The 18,064-nt window shown below is 36.8% G+C and overlaps 1 protein-coding gene across 1 annotated transcript; it reads left to right on the top strand.

Annotated features, from left to right (window-relative positions):
- Positions 1 to 15,498: 15,498 nt before the first annotated feature.
- LOC121457467 (olfactory receptor 51G2-like) lies at positions 15,499 to 16,452 on the top strand. The gene has a single exon (XM_041666146.1). It carries the CDS (start codon positions 15,499 to 15,501, stop codon positions 16,450 to 16,452), a length of 954 nt encoding a protein of 317 aa, XP_041522080.1.
- Positions 16,453 to 18,064: the final 1,612 nt, after the last annotated feature.

The following is an 18,064-nucleotide window of genomic DNA, read 5'->3' as shown; positions in this document are numbered from 1 at the left end:
TATTGAATGTGATAATAAGAAGTTCAATTTTAATCAGTATGCCAAGGCAAATTATACTGTGACTGCTTTACAGATGTTGTTCAGTACTGAACATTTACTCTTTATTCAGGACAATAATGCATATGTTTTTCAGCCACATGCTTAATTCTAAAATGTATTTTGTGCTAATGACAAAAATTAAATCTGCTTTCATTAAATTGGTAATTAAGTACCAATAGAAAGTAAATCACAAAATATAAAATGATTCCACTGTCACTATTTTCATTAACAACAATATATTTAATTTAGAAAAAAAGTGAGAAGTCTTCATTCTATGCATGAGAGCATACACTTCCATTTTACTCTTAATTTTCCTATGACTCATTTAAAATCACCTTTGAGTCCGGGTTCTGATGGAGAAAGAGCATTAAGGAAAATTACAGAAACAAGACTCAAATTCTAAATTTCCTTTTTCTGATATTAGTTATGAAATATTTCAGGGGCCTGCTGACTGATTTCTCCATTCATTTACACATTCACAGATAAAAATATCCATCTGCATCAGTTTAGATGAGATTCAGAAGTGATTGCTGTGATTAAATTTTATTTTACAAACTCTGGAAAGTAAATGATCATAGATGAAATCCAACAGTTGCCTCAGAAAACAGGTGGGCACTGCTCTTTTAATGGAGAATGGCACTGTATCAGGGAAAGGAGGCTAGAATTAGCATCCCAAGTTTGATAAGAATATGCCCAGCCAAGTCTCATACTTGCAAGTGGCCCTCATAATTAAGTTTCTCTTGCATCTGAATTCTAAGTGGTGTTTTCTTTTGCTTAGATTTCATTTTGAGAAGACTTTCTGCATCTGTGCTTGCTGGTATAAAGGGAGTCTTGCATTCAGTAAGGTGCTGAGGCCCGTGGTCAGCATTACCATGTGGACAGACCTCCAGTTCTCCACTTCAGGAATAGCATCCTTGTTCTATCATTACCTAAACATCTCAGACATTTAATATAATCAACTATGGATGTCTTTCCTAAAGACCCCTCTCCAGGCTCCGGTTATTCCTTCTACTTGATTGGATAGTTCTGCACTCATTACTTTATCCATATTCTCGTTGATCTAAATTTCATTTTCAGAGCACACTCCGTTTTCCTCTCACCTGGCATCTTAAAGTGGCATGCTCCCCAGGGTTGTGTAAGGACAGCTTTCCCTTCTGTGTTGAGGATCACTAACACTCATGATCTGAATTCAGATGCCTTATTATGTGTTCAGTTCTCCCTTGAGACTTAAAATCTCCCTAGACCCCCTTTTACTTAATGGGAGAGTCAACTTTTGTTTTCTTACTCCCCAGAGACACTACAACAAGAATGGCCCAGGCACTAAGTGGGTCTTTTTTCGCACCATTAAGTGATTTCAGTTACCAAGGTTATATTAGCTCAATTCTGTTAGAAGTTACCAATAAATTGTATATTACAGTACAATGAAAATTTTCTGTAATACATTAAAAACTCTGGAAAATTCATTTAATTGAAAAATTTCCATTGAAATCTTCATTGTACTTTGATTCATTTGAACAGTTTCAGTCAAAACACTATTTTGTTCTCCTAGAAATTATATCAGGATTCAGAAGTAATTTACTCCTTTTGCTTCTCTCTCCCTTCTTTAGCCCATATACTTCTTACAAACGGCAATGCCAGCCGATCTTCTTTACATAGTATTTTAAGTGTCTCTAAGGATAGTTTCTGTAACTTTCTGTGAATCTAGACTAAAGAAAATACAAGCTTTGAAACAACTAATGACAATATGATATTCCTGAAAGTGGAGAATCTCTCTGAAGTGATATGGACTGGGCAATCTTAAGAAGCATTATTTTCTGGATGAGGCTTCTATGATTGATGTCAGTTAAGCTCATCCTCAGTCTGATCACAGGGGAAGGCCAACTAAGACACCCTCTCCACTATTTCTTAGATTCTTATCTGGGGTTATCATTGTGAATTCCTGGGAATTTTCCTAATACCATATTTCTAGTTAGCCCCATAATAGCTCCTTTGATCAAGATACCTCTTTTTTTGTTCTCTCCCTCTTTCCCTTCTCCCAACTTGACCTTTCTGGTCCCTCTTGTTCTCCTCCTGCCTTCTCTTCTTCCCTGCTCACTCTGCTTTCAACCTCCCTCCTCCCCTCATGCTCCCAGTTTACTCAGGAGATGTTGTTTATTTTCACTTCCCAGGGGGATCTATGTATGTCTTTCTTAGGGTTCTCTTTGATACCTAGTTTCTCTGAGGTTGTGGTCTGTAGGATGGTTATCCTTTGTTTTATGTCTTATTTTCTCTTATGTGTGAATACATACTACTATATTTGTCTTTCTGAATCTGGGTTATTTCACTCAAGATAGTTTTTCTACTTCTATCCATTTGTCTGAAACTTTGAAGGGCAGATCCAGAGACCCATAGCTAACCACTGGGCTGAGCTCCTGAGGTACAACCAAAGAGAGGGAGAAGAAATAATATGAACAAAAGGGTCAAGACGATGATGGGGAAACTCACAGAATCAGCTGACCTGAACTAGTAGGAGCTCACTGATTCAGAAATGACAATTGGAGAACCTGCATCAGCCTGAACTAGGCCCCATGAAGGCAGGTGGTAATGGTGGGACTTGGGCAGTATGTAGCAGTGGGACCAGGATCTAACCCTAGTGTATGATCTGACTTTGTCGAGCCCATTTGCTGTGGACAGATACCTTGCTTGGCATTGGGGGAGGACCTTGGTCCTGCCTCAAGAAGATGATGGGACAAACTTAGTTGAGTTCCCAGGGATGAGTGGATAGAGGGTGGGGTGGGAGAAGGTGGGGGCAAAAGGAGGAGAGGAGGGAAGGGTAACTGGAATTGGTATATTAAATAAATAAATAAACTAATAGATAAATGAATAAAAAATAAATAATTTTTAAAAAAGAAACATTATTTTTGAGCTGGAGAGATGGCTAAGAGGTTAAAAGCACTAACTGCTCTTTCAGAGATTATGAGTTCAATTTGGTGGCTCACAACAATCTATAATATGTTCCAGTGCCTTCTTCTGGCATGCAGGCATACATGGAGGCATGACACTGTATACATAATAATAAGTAAATCTTTTAAAAGAACAAAAAGAAGCATCATTTTCATATATTTTTCCAAAAACATTTATCTTAACTGTATTAATAAATAAACAAAAAATTATTTTAAGTTAACAAAGCAATTAAATATGTGCTGTATTAAACAGCATAAATATATTGAGTTGGCTAGAGTAATTTGATAACTAGTTGACATATGCATATTTGAGATTTTATAGTGAGAGTATTTAAAAGCTAGTTTACCAATTTTCAAGTACAGTTGCCTGTCATTCCCATGGTATTTAGTATATTTCTCAAAGCTTCTCTTCTGTTGTAAATATTGTAGCTTGACTCATGTCTGTGCAATTCTCACCTTCCAGTCATTCGTAACTGAAATTCTATTTTCGGCTTCTCTGGGTATTTTTACAGATATTAATATGCAACATTTCATTTTGTTCCTCTTACTATTATAAAAGGACATCGAAAAATATGAAATTATAACTGTTGATGGTATGTACAATGGTAATTTAAAATGTATATAAAGCATGCCATTTAACACAGGGCAAATGTAACTGTATCCGCAAACATTTGTCCTTTACCTATGATTAAAAAAAACCTCAAAGTTTTAGTTTTAAACATATATTAGAGGGAGGAAAAAGGAAGGAAAAAAGATGCCAGATATAATTTTTAAAAGAGAAAATGTTACAAAAACATATGCAGTACATTATTGCCGCATCAGCGCAGGCTGGAACCAAGAATCTCGGCAGAGGGTGTCCAAGTTGAATGAATGCACAGAGCACGAGCTTGAGGTAGAATAGCTTTTTTTATTGTCCTGCTGGGGCTGGCTTTTATACCTGGCACCAAATGAGGAGGGGGCTGTGAAGGGACTGTAACCTGACCCTGGCAGGGATCAAGGAACCTTCAGCATGTAGTCAAAATTCCTGCCCCCTCTCCAGGAGCAGAGGGAATTTATTATGTTTTCTTTGCAGGTAAGCACCTGAAATGGGGGCAAGGATATCAACTCTGGGCTGCAGTTCCCACACATTATTGTTGGTTCCTGGCTGCCCAGCTAGCTTAGACCCAAAATCACACAGAAACTATATTATTTAATTCACTGCTTGGCCCATTAGCTCTAGCTTCTTATTGGCTAATGCTTATATTTTAATTTAACCCATTTCTATTAATCTGTATATCGTCACAAGGTGATGGCCTACCGGCAAAGTTTCAGCACATCTATCTCTGGTGGCAGCTCTATGGTGTCCCTCTGACTTGGCTCTTCTTTCTCCCAGCATTCAGCCTAGTTTTCCCTGTCTACCTAAGTTCTGCTTTGTTATAGGTTTAAAACACTTTCTTTATTCATTAATGGCAATCACAGCATACAGAGGGAAATCGCACATCACCTCCCCTTTTCTGTTTAAATAAAAAAGGAAGGTTTGAACTTTAACATAGTAAACTTACATATAGCAAAACATATATAAAATAAGAATTACAGTTACAATATTTATATCTACTTTATCTTTTATCATAACCAAGGAAAGCTATAACTATAAATTCTTCAACTCCATCAAAGACTCCAGAAGTATATAATATTACCTAAATAAACAGGAAGTACATTGTAAGTAACTTCCCAAACTCTAGAATTGACGGAGACATATCACTGCCTGGACAGTCACCCAAAGTTTTTCTGTGCTGTTGGGGCACCCACCTTCAGTCTACTTGCCCATAGTATCCAGCAGACTTTTTTATGAATCAGGAAATGTTAAAGACGGCTCTGCCTATATTGGCATTTTATCTGTAATTTTCTTCTGTGTCCTGCAGAATGTCTGGTAAACTCTTTCATGAAGCAGGAACCCTGAAGGATCATCTCACCTTTAGGCAAGTTCAGCAGTCATTTCTTTGTGGGTACTGCATATCCAGTTCACCAGTCCAGGCAAGAGCAGTTTCTCTCCCAAATAGCTAACCAACTCCATAAGGGACCTCTTCAATGCCCATCTTCCTCTTGAATTAGCTTTTGCTGCCAGGAGCAGATGTATCTCATTGTCATGAAAAGTATTAAACTCTTAAAACATGTTGAATGCTATATTCTGAAGGTCTCTGAAAGATTTGAAGAATAACCTATCTAACTGAAATATATGTTTATATATTTAGAAAATCTAACATGATTATAAGCTTCACTATTATAGATGACTATCTTCTAACAAATATTTTAATTAGACATTGCATTTTAAATGAATTGCACAAACACAATACTTTAATCAAGAGCAGAAATATACATATAACAAAATTGACCTAAAACTTGTAACAATAAACCAAGATCCATACCAATGCAAAGTATCCACCTCTATAGCATATCCCCTTTAAATGTAAAGAAACATTTACAAAGAATATTTGAAAATATGGGCATAGTTTTCTCCATACTGCTTCCTACTGATTGTTGGGTGTAGTATTTTGGGGGGATATTCATGGTGACCTTCAGGGGTCTTGTTCCATCAAACCACACCAGTTTGGAAGCAATCCACAGGTTCTAATTCTGTGGAAACAAAAGAAGAACCTCTTTTCCTAAGCAACATATCCTTAGACCCAAATTTCAAAGTCATGATACCTTTATAATATACGTGCTGGCTTAGCTTATCAGCCCATACAATGAAATGTCTCTCTGTACTTAGCTCCTTCACAATCAAAAAAATTCAAAGATAAGACAATAATATACATAATCCAGACTCTCTGTGAATTTTTCATTTTTGTGTGACTTATTTTTCTTTACTTCCTTTAATATATGACTGTCTATTTTTATCCCCAAGCCTGCATACACTTATCCAACATTGTGACTTGTTTAGAGTTCTTTTACATCTGGATTTGTCTTTATTGTGTATCTATAATACTTTATTGTATAAGAGCACTTTTTAAAATGCCAAGCATTTCTTAAAACTTAAGCTTCATCATTACTTGGTTATATTCCTGCTTGCTCTGCCCAGTCCAGTATGGTGGAGGCACTTGTGCCTCTGAGGTGCACACACCATCCCACTTCCAGGCATACAACCAGTCTATGTTGCCCCCAGTCAAGCCGCAGCGTGCTTCACACAAACCCCATTCAAATGTTTTGTTTCCTGAAAGAGTCAGAGTTCATGCTAGCAGCAAGGCCCATGGCCAGGAAGCTGCCATTTTGAAACAGTACAGCTGCTACCACTAAATCAGTAAGACCTCTCTTAAAGGAGCCATAGCAGCCGGGCATGCCTTTAATCCCAGCACTAGGGAGGCAGAGGCAGGTGGATCTCTGTGAGTTCGAGGCCAGCCTGGTCTACAAGAGCTATTTCCAGGACAGGAACCAAAAGCTACAGAGAAACCCTGTCTCGAAAATAAAAAAAATAAAAAAAAAAAAAAAAAAAAAAAAAGGAGCCACAGCATGCCACCCTAAGCAAAGCCCATTTGAAAAAAAAAAATGCAGCTAAACTTGTTTTTTAGTGTCTAGAATTCCTTTTCAAGCCCTCTCAGGTTTTAGGTGGATGTAGTTACCCACATTGGTACACCAATCTGTATAGAAGGAGAGAGGCCGCTTGTTGTTTCCTGGTTGCCTGACTAGCTTAGAACAGAAATCACACAGAAACTGTATTATTTAAATCACTGCTTGGCCCATTAGATCTAACTTCTTATTGGCTAACTTTTACATCTTAATTTAACCAATTTCTATTAATCTGTATATCACCATGAGGTCATGGACTATCGGCAAAATTTCAGCACATCTATCTCTGGTGGCAGCTCTATAGTGTCCCTCTGACTCGGCTCTTCTTTCTCCCAGCATTCAGCCTAGCTTTCCCTGTCTACCTAAGTTCTGCCTTGCTTTGGGTTTAAAGAAGTTTCTTTATTCATTAATGGTAATCACAACACACATAGGGGACTCCCACATCACATTATCATTGTACCTAGCCTACTACGTGCAGCAGCATATCTGAACTTGCTTCCATCTGCACAGAGTAGCTCTCCTTCCATCAGATGTTCTGATAAAGAGGATTAAATTGAAAACACAGTATCAGATAACTTATGCAAACTTATGGATTGATCACTTCCAAAAATTAAATAAGACTATTGTCCTTTTTATATCACTGTGTTAAGGTTCAACAACAAGACACGGATATAAATGTGTGCTAAGCAATTGTGTGTATGGGTGTTCACATTTCCCCTTGAGACACAGCAAATAACTGATGTATGAAAAGCCTTACAGAATTCAGGAAAAGGCTTAAATTTTCAAGGTCATTTCCCAATTGTAACAAACAGAAAACATCTAAATATAGTTTGAAATACTCCTTCTATTCCCAGCAACAGTAATGATAAGCTATAGATCTCATGAACTGTTTATATATGAACTGTGGAACCAAAATATTTCTACCTATTTTTCATTTGCTCAAAGAAATTTCCTCAGAGAGAAAGACATCAAAAAGCAATAATGCCACTAATGTTTTATTATGGTTTTGAGTATAAAGTTGTTCCACCAGTATGCCTTCCAGAGAAATGAGTGTTTGTCTTTTACCTTTTTAGAAAACTTTCACTATAAATTTTCAAACATCTTAGTTAACTTTTCATGCAAAAATTTTTACTTAATAAGACTACATGATTTTTTTTTCTTTTATAATATGGTCTCCTCCAAGTCTGAACTATGATGACTTGGTTCTTTGCTACTTAGATGTATAATAAACAGCTTAAACTTCTGTGCCCAGGTTCCGAACTGTCAATATTTGGTTCACCAATAAGGAGCTTTGAAACCTAAGTCCGTGTTTTCCTTTAGAGATACCTGTCATTTTTTTTTAAAAAATGTGTTTGCAGACCTCTTTCTAAGTTTCATCTATCCAAAGTCTCTTGATTAGATTGCTCATTCTCATTATCATGTTAAATGAACATGGATGCACACATGAATTTGTTTTCATCAAGCTCCCAAAAGCCAGCTTCATTTACAAGCAATTATTGATTAATAACACCTTTATTTTATTGAGAAAAGGAAAAACAAAACAAGTTTCCGCCTTCTCCCAGCCTCCCATTTCCCTCCCTCTCCTCCCACCCTGCTCCTCCTCCCCCTACTCCTCTCCCCCTCCCTCTCCAGTCCAAAGAGCAGTCAGGGTTCCCTGCCCTGTGGAAAGTCCAAGGTCCTCCCCCTTCCGTCCATATCTAGGAAGGTGAACATCGAAACTGGCTAGGTTCCCACAAAGCCAGAACATTAAGTAGGATCAAAACCCCATGCCATTGTCCTTGGCTTCTCATCAGTCCTCATTGTTCGCCATGTTCAGAGAGTCCGGTTTTATCCCATGCTTTTTCAGTCACAGTCCAGCTGGCCTTGGTGAGCTCCCAATAGATCAGCTCCACTGTCTCAGTGGGTAGGTGCATCCCTCGTGGTCCTGACTTCTTGATCATCTTCTCCCTCCTTCTGCTCCTCATTGGGACCTTGGGAGCTCAGTCCAGTGCTCCAGTGTGGGTCTCTGTCTCTATCTCCATCCATCACCAGATGAAGGTTCTATGGTGATATGCAAGGTATTCGTCAGTATTGCTATAGGATAGGGTCATTTCAGGTTCCCTATCCTCAGCTGCCCAAGGAACTGACTAGGGACATCGCCTTGGGCTCCTAGGAGCCACTCTAGGTTCAAGTCTCTTGCCAACCCTAAGGTGGCTCCCTTAACTAAGAATTGTGCTTCTGTGCTCCCCTATCCAACCTTCCTTTATCCCAATCATCCTTTTTCCCCAAGTTCCCCCCATCCTCCCCTTCTCCCTTTTCTCTCCCCATCTCCCCTTACCCCCATCTCACTCCTGGAGAGGCTGTGGAGGAAGGGGGTACCCTTATCCATTGCTGGTGGGAATGCAATCTTGTGCAACCACTTTGGAAGTCAGTGTTTCGGTTTCTCAGGAAATTCGGGATCAACCTACCCCTGGACCCAGCAATACCACTCTTGGGAATATACCCAAGAGATGCCCTATCATATGACAAGAGCATTTGTTCAACTATGTTCATAGCAGTATTATTTGTAATAGTCAGAACCTGGAAACAACCTAGATGCCCTTCAATGGAAGAATGGATGAAGAAAGTGTGGAATATATCAACATTAGAGTACTACGCTGCAGTAAAAAACAATGACTTCTCGAATTTTGCATGCAAATGGATGGAAATAGAAAACACTATACTGAGTGAGGTAACCCAGACCCAAAAAGATGAACATGGGATGTACTCACTCATAATTAGTTTCTAGCCATAAATAAGGGTCACGGAGTCTACAATTGGTGAACCTAAAGAAGCTAAATAAGAAAGTGAACCCAAGGAAAAACATATAGTTATCCTCTTGGCTATGGGAAGTAGACCAAATTGCCGGGGAGAAAATAATAACACCTTTTTAAAAGCAATATTTTAATATGCAATTGAACTGGAAGAGTTACTCTCATTGAACTTGTAGAAATGTGTATCTATGCCACTGATTAAAATCAGTGAATCTGTAATAGAATGAAATAAGGAAGAGGACAGATACAGGGAAGATGTCTATCATGCGTTCATATTAAGTCCTGTCATTAGAAGGTCAGCCAAGTTTGTCCATTCAGCCTTTTGACATTGCAAGATGATGGCACCTATGGAGCTCATACTAGTCACAATATGATTGAAAAAAAAAACCCTCAAGACATTTTTAAGGAAAACTATGGTTTTGTGTTGGACCACACTCAAAGCTATCTTGCGTCATGTGTGATCTGTGGCACTTGGGTAGGAAAGGCTCTCCACAAGGGAGGATTGCATTTTCAGTTATTTACTATCATTCTTATGGCAATTTCCTTCAGCTTTGTCTTTTCCCCAAGGAGAGCCTAGTCAGCAAGTAACTTCTTTTTCAAGTACTTTATATTCTAAAAATCAAATGTTTACTCAATCTGACATTGAGATAGCCAGTGATTTTCTTAAAGAGCAAATATCTCAACTATACAAGCAATAAATGTCCCCAATGCTATCAAACATTTTTTGCAGTTAGTATCAAAGTTAAGTAGATACATGAAACATAATCCAGAATTAAATCAACTTCTTATAAAACATTCCACAACTAAATAAGTTTTATTCATGAGAGTAAAAAAAGACAAATATGACCTGGCTGTATAAGGAAACTTTCAAAATATTTTTCATTGTGCTATAGGAATAGAACATGCTATGGTTTACATTAATCTCTATAATTGTATAGACTAATTTGAGTCTATGAAATTATTATCTAGTATTTTTGTACCTTAATAAATAGCAACAATCTCATAAATCAATAGAAACATCGGTTGAAAAAGCAATAATAGTTTTTATGTTCATTAATTTAGTTTCTTCCTTATTTTATATTGCACAGTTTGTTCTAATATTTTCTCCCTTCACACTCACTTATCTTCCTTCTATTCCCATAACCCCAAAACCCATCCCACACTATGCTCCCCTATGTCAGACTCCTTCCCAGATATAACTTTTGGGTTGTTTTGGGACCTGTTTGCTTTTAGGCAGGGCCATCTGTGAAAATTTTTCATCAGAGATATTTATTAGAATTTGTTAGGGCCCCACTAGACACAAAACTGAAGGCATTATCCTCACTTTTCCTTACTTTCTCAGTAGCAAAAATTGCAGCTAAAGCCTCACTGATCTCCATAAGACCCTGCCGATGAACAGTAGGTCAGGCATTGCCAGGAATGGGCTCAAGGTACAATCAACTATTATTATTATTATTGTTGTTGTTGTTAATTTTTTCGAGATTATAATTAAAATGTTTCCTTTTTGCCTTCCTTTCCTCCAGCCTCTTCCATATACCCCTACTTATTCCATTTCAGATTCATGGCCTCTTTTCCACCAATTGCTGTTATATGCATATATGTTTATGTTCATACACATATAAATACATAAAATCTTCTTCATGTATCATTTATACTTTTGGGTAATCAATTGGTATGTTGTTTACATTAGTAGGAATTTTACTTAAACACTTAAGTGGAGCTGGGCCATGGTGGTGCATGTGTTTAATTCCAGCACTCAGGAGGCAGAATTAGGTGGATATCTGTGAATTTGAGGTCAGTCTGGTCTACAAAGTGAGTTCCAGGACAGCCTGGACTGTTTCACAAAGAAACACTGTCTTGGGGGAAGCGGGGGGAAAACCTTAAATGGAAAATGTACTGATATTTGGGTGATGTAAATTCTGAATTTATAAGAACACAGATAATAAACAAAATGACTTGATGTTGAGAAAGATCACTGGAGAGATATGTGAGATGTTGCTGTGATATTATCATGTAGGGCAGTGAAGGAAAAAGCTGAGGACAGAGTAAGTATAGGTATTTTTCACATTTACAGAAAACTCAAAAGTAATGGTTTCAGGTTTTTAAAAAATGTTTTGTGAATGTCCATAAACTGTAAGATAACAGATAAATTTTCTCGGTCTTTTTATAAGGGGAAATTCTAAAATTCAAATAGAAAATTAAACTTGCAATTCAGCCAGGTGATTTAAAGTGATATATTTAATATCATATTAAATTCAAGACATCATCCCATGTTACTCTTAGAGAGGAGAACCAGGTAAGTGGGCTTCAAAGTCACATGAAGTAGCCATGCATTTTTGACATTGGATGTCATATACTCACATATTTTTAGTAAGATTTCTCCTAAGCAATCTCTTTACCTATTTAAAAGCTCACTAATCCTAGATGCTTGACCGCATCTATGAATACATGGCACCTTTACACATTTTCACATCAACTTGCCTTTCATACAATAAAGGAAGAAATTGGCCAGAACTTCATTTTCTGCTAAAATGATACTTATCCCTACCTCCAGCATACTAAGGCAGGTCTGTAAGAAAAGCAGTCTTCTCCTCAAATCCCCTGGAACAAAGATAAATTTAAGGGTTTTTTCCTAGGATATTTAGGAATTCCCTGAACCTTTAAAGTCTCAGTAGAGCTTGTCAGGCACCTGGGAGACCTGGAGTCTATAAATCAGTAATAAACCCTTGAGGTAAGATTCTTCCTCTCAACGCTGAGTGAAGAGCTTCCTGACTCAAAGAGGAGAAGCCTGCAACAGATGCTTCTGAACAAGAGGAGGCTGGCTACTACCACACAGTGAGTGAAGTATTCTGGAAAGAAGTGATAGCTGCTACTGAGCTCTGAGAAAGTCCACTCAAACAGTGCTGTATGAAACAACCACTTGTCATTTAATTCAGTGACTAAAAAAAAACCACACACACCAGTAATTTGTTTTCCATGACAAAAATGATCAAAACTAAAGGGATTATATTGCTGAGTTAGAAAGTGTTTGCTTTGGAAATTTTATTAGAGAATTTGATGTTTGGGTAAATGATTAAAATTACGTTTTTGATTAGCTGTATTTTCTATGTACTATTTATCGTCTTTGCCAATAGCTGAGGAGTCAGTGCCGAGTTCACACTGTATTTTAGAAAGCTGAATGGGCACTGTGGTTTTTGGTTTTGCTTTATTTTGTTTAGTTTGACAACTTTTCTGAGAGTCAGTTTTTCAAGCATGCATGAGAATTATATAAACCATTAATCCAGTTCATGTGGTATTGTAGAGAATGCCACGTGCTTAGGGAGAAGCCTCCTCACTCAGCAGTTAACCCAAAGAAAGCCCTTTCTTTCACACAAATATTTCACTTGTGCTTTCTAATGATATCTGTTATTTTATTCACAAATTCCAAGATATTCAAACATTCAAATTATGACCAGGACTATGTCAAGCCAGATTAAAACTACCAGTTTAATAAGCTGGGATTTATCTGCGTAGGGAGCTTTTCCACTACTTGATAGTTTCAATACTGCATACATGCTTCTGTTTAAACATTTTCATAAGGTTGGTAATTTGTCTCTAACAGGTGACTTCTAACTCAAAGAATGTGTGATAATGTGTGTAATATTATAGTTGACTTTGAAAAGGAAAAGCTGTATAGCTCTATAAATAATATTTTATTTAGTATCTATATATCCTTATCCCTTAGGTTTTTTCACACAAACTATCAATAGTATTTACTTAGTCTATGTGTCTATAGAAACTCCAGTACTATGATCCAGTAAACGTGTTGTGACTTTACCACTGGAATATGGAACTGGTTAAATTACTTAACACAGTGTTAATTTCATTCTTATTTTTTTTATTTTTATTTCATATGTGTTTCTGAGTATATCTTCAGGTTTGTTTATTTATATTTCCATTTTCTTTCATCCACTATTTTTTAAGCTAAAATTAGTGATGAGGAACAGGATAAACTTAAGCTTAATTTTGTACAATACTCTCAAGTATATGAATGATTCATAAAGATAATTTATATATTTTAGATGTTATATATGTTTGTGTATGGATACATATATTTACATATGTATGCACACACACACACATATATATATATATCTAGAATCTAATTCATGCACAACTCACTATAGTATCTTATGCATCATCTTAATGAGTTCATGTATATGTATACATATATAGTTTAAATCATATCTTAGGCTTAGTATATACACAGATTTTTTTGATTTACAAAAATAACATAGAATTTTTTTTGCAATATTTGAAATTTACCTAGAAGGGTTATGTTAAACTGAATTCTATGGCAGAACAGAAAGGATTGCTAATTGATAAAATTTAGAAAGTGCACTAATTTCTTTTTCACTCTCATTTCATAGAATTAATCCACATAACAACATTAAAATATAGCACTATTATTGCAAGTTTAACTAACAGAAATAAAATATTGTTGAAATAAACTTACTAAGTTCAATCATTTGAATTAAGTCAAATTTATATACATTTATTAAAATATCATTGATAGTAATCGCGTACATATTTCAGAAAATGTCTCAAAAACACTCAAAGTGTTGTAAAAGCAAATATTTTAGTATGAGTAGGTGGAGATAAATACATAATCAGAATTCCAACTCTTATGTAACTACAGAACTAAACGCTGTTAATCCTGCGAGGTAATGAGATGATGTTCTTTGGCGGAGATAAAATTGTGGTTATTTAAAAATTAATAAAATTTAAACAGAATTTCACTCAAGGTATGAAAGATACAAAGAAAAGATGGTCCAGCTACAGCACTGGGCTTGAGGGAATGGGTAAATTAACAAACTGAGAAAAGAATATAAATTTAGATTTTATGAGCAACGAATTTATCAGTATTAATCTCTATGAAAGTAATTTATTCTGCTATTTCTGATTTTAAGGATAGATGAGTCAAATAATAATAGTCTCATTCAAACAGGAAAATCAGCATAAAAAGGTAACTAAAGACAAACCTCTCATGCATTGCAAATTATAATCAAATCCATTACAATTCTTTCTCACTTCTTATCCTCCTAACCACAAAGCAAATAATCAGGTGTTTCATGGATGATCAGTTCACTCATTTTTCTGAAAAAAATATACAAAAAGTCTATGCAGATTAATAAGAGTTAAAATAACTAAAAATAAACTATATATTGTACAATGTACATGCAAAGAGATCCTCGAGTGTGGCAAGAATGGAAGTATACATCAGGGATTTAGGACTCGGAACAGAGAAAACGCTGAAAATATATTTAAACAAACATGTCAGGGTGATTGCAGAGCTCTGTTAGTTCAGTCACTACAGTGAGGGTGATCTACAGGGTCTAATAGTTGAGAGTGTAAGACACAGAAGCCTGAGCTTTGTTCTTGACATTAGAAAGTTCTGAACTCAGACTCTAGTAGTTTCACAAACATACATGCATTTTCTTTAGGAATCAGTTAAAGGTCAGGATTATGGAAGAAAGCACACACTTTTCCTAACGGTTCACCAGTGATTAACGTGTATAACCAGCCACAAACCTTACAACCTGTTACTCCCAGTCTCTCTAATGAGCTCTCCTTGAATTTATTGCTAAAGCAAATTTGTCTTCATGAATATAGCAGCATTCATACTTTGTTTTTCTCTTTGTTTTCATAGTGAGCAATTCCTGCTGTTTTGTCTTTCAGTGATTTCTTCCTTTTAAAATGGAAATTGTATGGATCTTTTGTGGTTTATTTTTTCATTTAACAATAAATGTGTAATCATTTTCTTCTCAGTTTTTTTGTCTATCATAAATAGTGCATAGGAATAATTCTAAGTATATCTTTTAAACAAATTCAAAGTAATGCAATCACTGGGTAAATAATCAGGAAATCGTAAATCTGTGTTTTACTTTAAAAGAGACTGCCAAATCATTTTCCATAAAAACTGTACAATTTTATATCCTCTCAGCATTTTCTAAGAATTCTAATTGTCCCACAATCTCTGCCTATAATTGGATGACAAAGTTTGAAATTCCCATGCTTCAATTTTGCTATTCCAAATATAAAATTTCCATTTTACTTTATACTGCGTTTTAAAGTTTTCTGATTTGATTTCTCTTTTGTAGAACTGTGAGTGTCCTGAATTCCAATCCCATCTACATCTCGCCATGTCAGGTCCGAGTAATACGTCCGATTGGCCCACTTTTTCCTTCATTGGGATTCCTGGTCTAGAGGCTGCACATATGTGGATCTCCATCCCTTTTTGTCTCCTGTACCTGGTAGCACTTGGGGGCAATATTCTACTCCTCCTTCTAGTTAGAGCAGAGCAGAGCCTTCACGAACCCCAGTTTTATTTCTTGGCTATGCTAGCCCTTACTGATCTTGGCCTTTCATTGTCAACAATGCCTAGTGTCTTGGCCATCTTCTGGTTTGATATCCATGACGTCGGTTTGGATGCCTGTCTGACTCAAATGTTCTTTATCCACACTCTCTCCTCTGTGGAATCAGGTGTTCTGGTGGCCATGGCTTTTGACCGCTTAGTGGCTATCTGTGCTCCATTAAACTATACAAGGATCCTGACTCACCAAACTGTTGTCTGCCTCAGTGGTGCGGCCCTCATACGAGGAGCCACGCTATTGGCCCCGCTGCCTTTTTTTCTCAGGACATTTCCTTTCTGTGGAGCCAACATCCTCTCACACTCCTACTGCTACTACCCAGATATGCTGAACTTGGCCTGTGGAGATGTCACGGTCAGTAGCATCTACGGATTGGTCTGTGTACTTTGTACATTTGCAGTGGATGCAATCTTCATTGTAGTTTCATACGTGAAGATCTTGGGCACTGTGATGAAATTGGGGATCCAAGATCGAAACTGGAAATCCCTGCAAACCTGCGCCTGTCACCTCTGCACAGTGCTGGTTTTCTACTTGCCTCTCATCAGCCTAGCAGTGCTACATCGTTACACGCAGGAAACTTCTCCACTTCTCTACACCACCATGAGCAATGCCTACCTCCTCATGACCCCACTGCTAAACCCTCTGGTGTATAGTCTCAAATCCAGGCAGATCCAAGCTGCCCTCAGTAAGCGATTTGGGGTGCAACGTGTTGTTGCTGGTGAATGAGATTTTTCTAAACATGAGAGATGGCAATGATCTTCAAAATATTTTTCAGGCGCTGTTATGTGCCAAACAGTATTATAGGCACCATGAATTCTAACACTAAAAAGGACTCATTTCCATAAATCAGGAAAGTAAGGAGGAGAATAGGAACAGAAAGCTTTTAAAAGAGCACAAAGATGATTGCTTGTTGATGAATGGTGGTCGTTTGGAATCAAATCAATAGGACAAATCAGTAGGTATCTGAGTTGAAAGCTACTGGTTTGCGGACTGACTGAAATAATACTATCATGATTGAGAAGCTGATGGATCAAACTCTGTGTGCTATATAAACCATGAAAGTCTGATTACATAGAGAAACCTGCACATAATTCTTGATTTCAATGTTACTTAAGATACTAAAAAATAAAAAAAAATGATAAATACATGACTATGTATTACAATTACATATTAATTGATGTTCTCAAAGTTCCAATGAGCACTAAAACTAGCTAAATATACTGCCTGAAAAGATAGTTTTAAAAGTATAAGAAGTGGTTAATCTTATTAATTAAGAATTAATATTTTACTCAGTCCTTGTTCTGTTTCCGATTGCAAGTTTTACACAGGGGTTGGCATCTAGACTTCAACAACAGAGATGCAGCTCTTCTCCAAATTTCCAGAGAGGATAAATGAATTTGTTGTTAAAGTTGGAGGTGTATGCAAATGAAGAATTATCATTCAGGGGTCAAGCTGAGAAGGACAGGAGGAAGAGAAACTCAATTGTCTCTGACGATAAATAAGCACTTAACAGAACAGAAAAAATAGGAATCTGCATTAAGAAAGTTTTAAGGCTGTCCGTGTGTATTGGTAGACCCTAAAGACATACATACAAATAACATTCCAGACTGAGCAGGTCATATTTAGGAATATATATGTGTATACTTATGCATATATACATGTAACAATCATTAGTGAAAAAGAGATTATGAATTTGAAAGAGAGCAAGGAGAACTAGATGGGAAAGTTTGGAAGGAGGAATGGGAAGGGGAAATTATTAATTATAATATAATATGAAATTAAAAGAGTTAACAGAAATGAAGAGAAAAATTTAAATGAGTTTCTAAAGGTTAACTGAAGTCATTGATGACAACATTTTTAGCATCTGTTTGACACATATAGTGTGTATCAGACAAGGAAGACACAATTGTCATGCAGCTTCTACTCTAGCATTAAAATTAGGGACAAAACCTGCAATGAAGTAGTCAGTGGGACCTGAGTTTGGTTTGGCTTGGTATATAAAGTGGGAGGTTGCATGGGGAGATGGTGAAAATTGGGGTCAAAAGCTTCTTAGAAGACAGATAATTCCATGAATAAAATATCGAAGGGTTGATATTGTTCCCGGTTCCAAAAGCATTCACCTGGTTCTGCTCTGCCAGCTGTTTACGAGCTAGTGGAGGTGTTCTGACAAACATTGGGTGTGGCCTCCTTTCTGAGAAAGGGATCATTTGAGAAGCATAAGAGCCACAAATTATAGAAGGTTCTATCTAAAACCGCTTTACCATCTTATGGTTCAATCACGATGCTTTTCTACTTGGTGCTTCCTTCTCTACTTGATGCGTCCTTCTCACCAGAAGCT

The sequence above is a fragment of the Microtus oregoni genome, unplaced genomic scaffold, assembly GCF_018167655.1.
Source record: "Microtus oregoni isolate MIOR12 unplaced genomic scaffold, Mior012 000016F_ref0000370, whole genome shotgun sequence".
Lineage (NCBI taxonomy): Eukaryota > Metazoa > Chordata > Mammalia > Rodentia > Cricetidae > Microtus > Microtus oregoni.
This window is presented reverse-complemented; position numbering and strand designations above follow the sequence as displayed.

What these genes read in the sequence shown, in the direction of transcription:
- LOC121457467 (XM_041666146.1), top strand. Translation starts at nt 15,499, where the DNA reads ATGTCAGGTCCGAGTAATACGTCCGATTGGCCCACTTTTTCCTTCATT.